General features: G+C 40.9%; 1 protein-coding gene across 1 annotated transcript; it reads left to right on the top strand.

Moving 5' to 3' along the window:
• The first annotated feature begins 14 nt into the window (after positions 1–14).
• On the top strand, positions 15–1,714 carry ARL4A (ADP-ribosylation factor-like 4A). Its single transcript, XM_009326101.1, has one exon. The coding sequence runs from the start codon at positions 78–80 to the stop codon at positions 678–680; it is 603 nt and encodes a 200-aa protein (XP_009324376.1). The 5' UTR covers positions 15–77; the 3' UTR covers positions 681–1,714.
• The last annotated feature ends 419 nt before the right edge of the window (positions 1,715–2,133 follow it).

Raw genomic sequence — 2,133 nt, 5'->3', positions numbered from 1 at the left:
GCTTGCCGGGACGCCGGGGGTAGCCGTGGGAGCCGGCCTCTGCTCGTGGCAGCCTGCTGTCACCTTCCCTTCTGGCAATGGGGAATGGACTCTCGGACCAGACGCCGATCCTCTCCAGCCTGCCTTCTTTCCAGAGTTTCCACATCGTCATCTTGGGACTGGACTCCGCTGGGAAGACGACCGTGCTCTACAGGCTGCAGTTCAATGAGTTCGTCAACACTGTCCCCACTAAAGGATTTAATACGGAGAAAATCAAAGTGACGCTGGGCAACTCGAAAACGGTCACTTTCCACTTCTGGGATGTGGGCGGCCAGGAGAAGCTAAGGCCGCTGTGGAAGTCGTACACAAGGTGCACCGATGGCATTGTGTTTGTGGTGGACTCTGTCGATGTTGAGAGAATGGAGGAGGCCAAAACAGAACTTCATAAAATTACTAGGATATCTGAAAATCAAGGAGTGCCTGTCCTAATCGTTGCTAACAAGCAGGACTTGAGGAACTCTCTCTCCCTTTCTGAAATCGAGAAGATGTTAGCAATGAGCGAGCTGAGTTCTTCGACTCCCTGGCATTTGCAGCCTACCTGTGCAATCATTGGAGATGGACTCAAAGAGGGACTGGAGAAACTACATGATATGATAATTAAGCGAAGGAAAATGTTGAGGCAGCAGAAAAAGAAGAGATGAGTTCTATTTTGACCTTTCTATTTTAGAGTAGTTACATGGTCAAAATTTGACATAAGACAGCTTCCAAACCCAGGCCTGCTTGTTTGGATGGTGTTAAGCTTAGTTATGTTAAACAATCAGTTGCACAACCTTGCTGTGTGGAAGGCTGTGCAGTTACGGGATTATTTTTTTTTTTTTACTAGTCTCTTCTGAGTTTTATGGCTCTGCATTATTTCAGAAGCCCTAATAGATGATGTAATTCTATCAGGAAATGGATGGGTGGGTATATGTGACATGGATGTCTAAATAGCCAAATAAAATGAGGGGTTTCTGCTTAGTGTTGTATTCCTATGTTTGAGGGTGCCCTCTGCGAGCAATCTGCATTGAAGGTGTTCTGTGTTTTTTAAACTTCTAATGCTTGTAAGTGGAGTGTTCTGGTGAACATTATACAGCTTTAAAAACATGTATGAAGCTAGTAACCCATTATTTCGAGAGGCTGGTTTTTATCTTGTTTGGGGATTTCTATGAAAGCTTGGCTACATATGTAGGTTTTTTTCTTTAATTTGGCACTTTTTGAAATTTAATCACGTTCAGTTCAAATACTTGGAATTTAAGTGCTGTGGATTCTTCAACTGATAAAGACTTTTTGACAAGTAAAAATGTAAACAACACGCTGGAGCATGGAAAAGTGGTGGTTTCCCAACATATAGCATGTTTTTGGTATGTAAGGTTTTTATTTTTTAGAAGTAGCCATTCATCATTACACAGTGCTAATCAGGTTTAAGCTATTACTCAAAATTAGTAATTTATTTCTGAATGATGAGTATTATGTCCTCCTACTATCAAGTTAAAAGTAAATTAATTGCAGCAAAGGAGCTGTAAAGAACAACTCTGGCTGTTGCGGTTTGAACCAGTGCAGCGTTCTTCGCTCTACTGGTGACTTTTCTGGCAATAAAACAAAATTATAATGAAGTAAAGATGGAGTTAAAATTAGCAGAGCACATCTTGTATCTCCCCAAAATACCCCATTTTATTAAAGTGGTATTGCTATGTCACTTTCAACGTATGCTTTTTTTTATCGTGACTCTTAAAGTATTTTGTGGTTAGGAATGTAATAATGCTTTATACACTCAAAACATTTGACACTACCGGGGGCGGGGGAGGGAGGGGATTGGGGGAAGAAGATTTTCAAGGTGGGCCTGTGTTCTGCTTTAATTATGCTTTAAGCTGTTCTTGTTTACAGAGTGTGCAAACAGTGTTAACTGGGCAGGATAGTGCTTGATGGGAAAAGGAGGGTAGTTTTTCTTACTGGTACAGAGCTTCAAGTGACTCTTTAGATACTTGGCTAGCAATTTAAAGGGCTAAAACAGAGCCTGGATTTTTAAGACTAACTTTAGTGGTGCTGTAAAAATTCATCAGAATGTTAGATTCTCTTTAAACTTTTGTTGGAAATACCAGATTAAAAAAAAGTAAA

Source organism: Pygoscelis adeliae, unplaced genomic scaffold (genome assembly GCF_000699105.1).
Source record: "Pygoscelis adeliae isolate BGI_AS28 unplaced genomic scaffold, ASM69910v1 Scaffold15, whole genome shotgun sequence".
In the NCBI taxonomy this organism is placed as follows: domain Eukaryota; kingdom Metazoa; phylum Chordata; class Aves; order Sphenisciformes; family Spheniscidae; genus Pygoscelis; species Pygoscelis adeliae.
The sequence above is the reverse complement of the archived record's forward strand: the minus strand, read 5'-3'. Positions and strand labels throughout refer to the sequence as shown.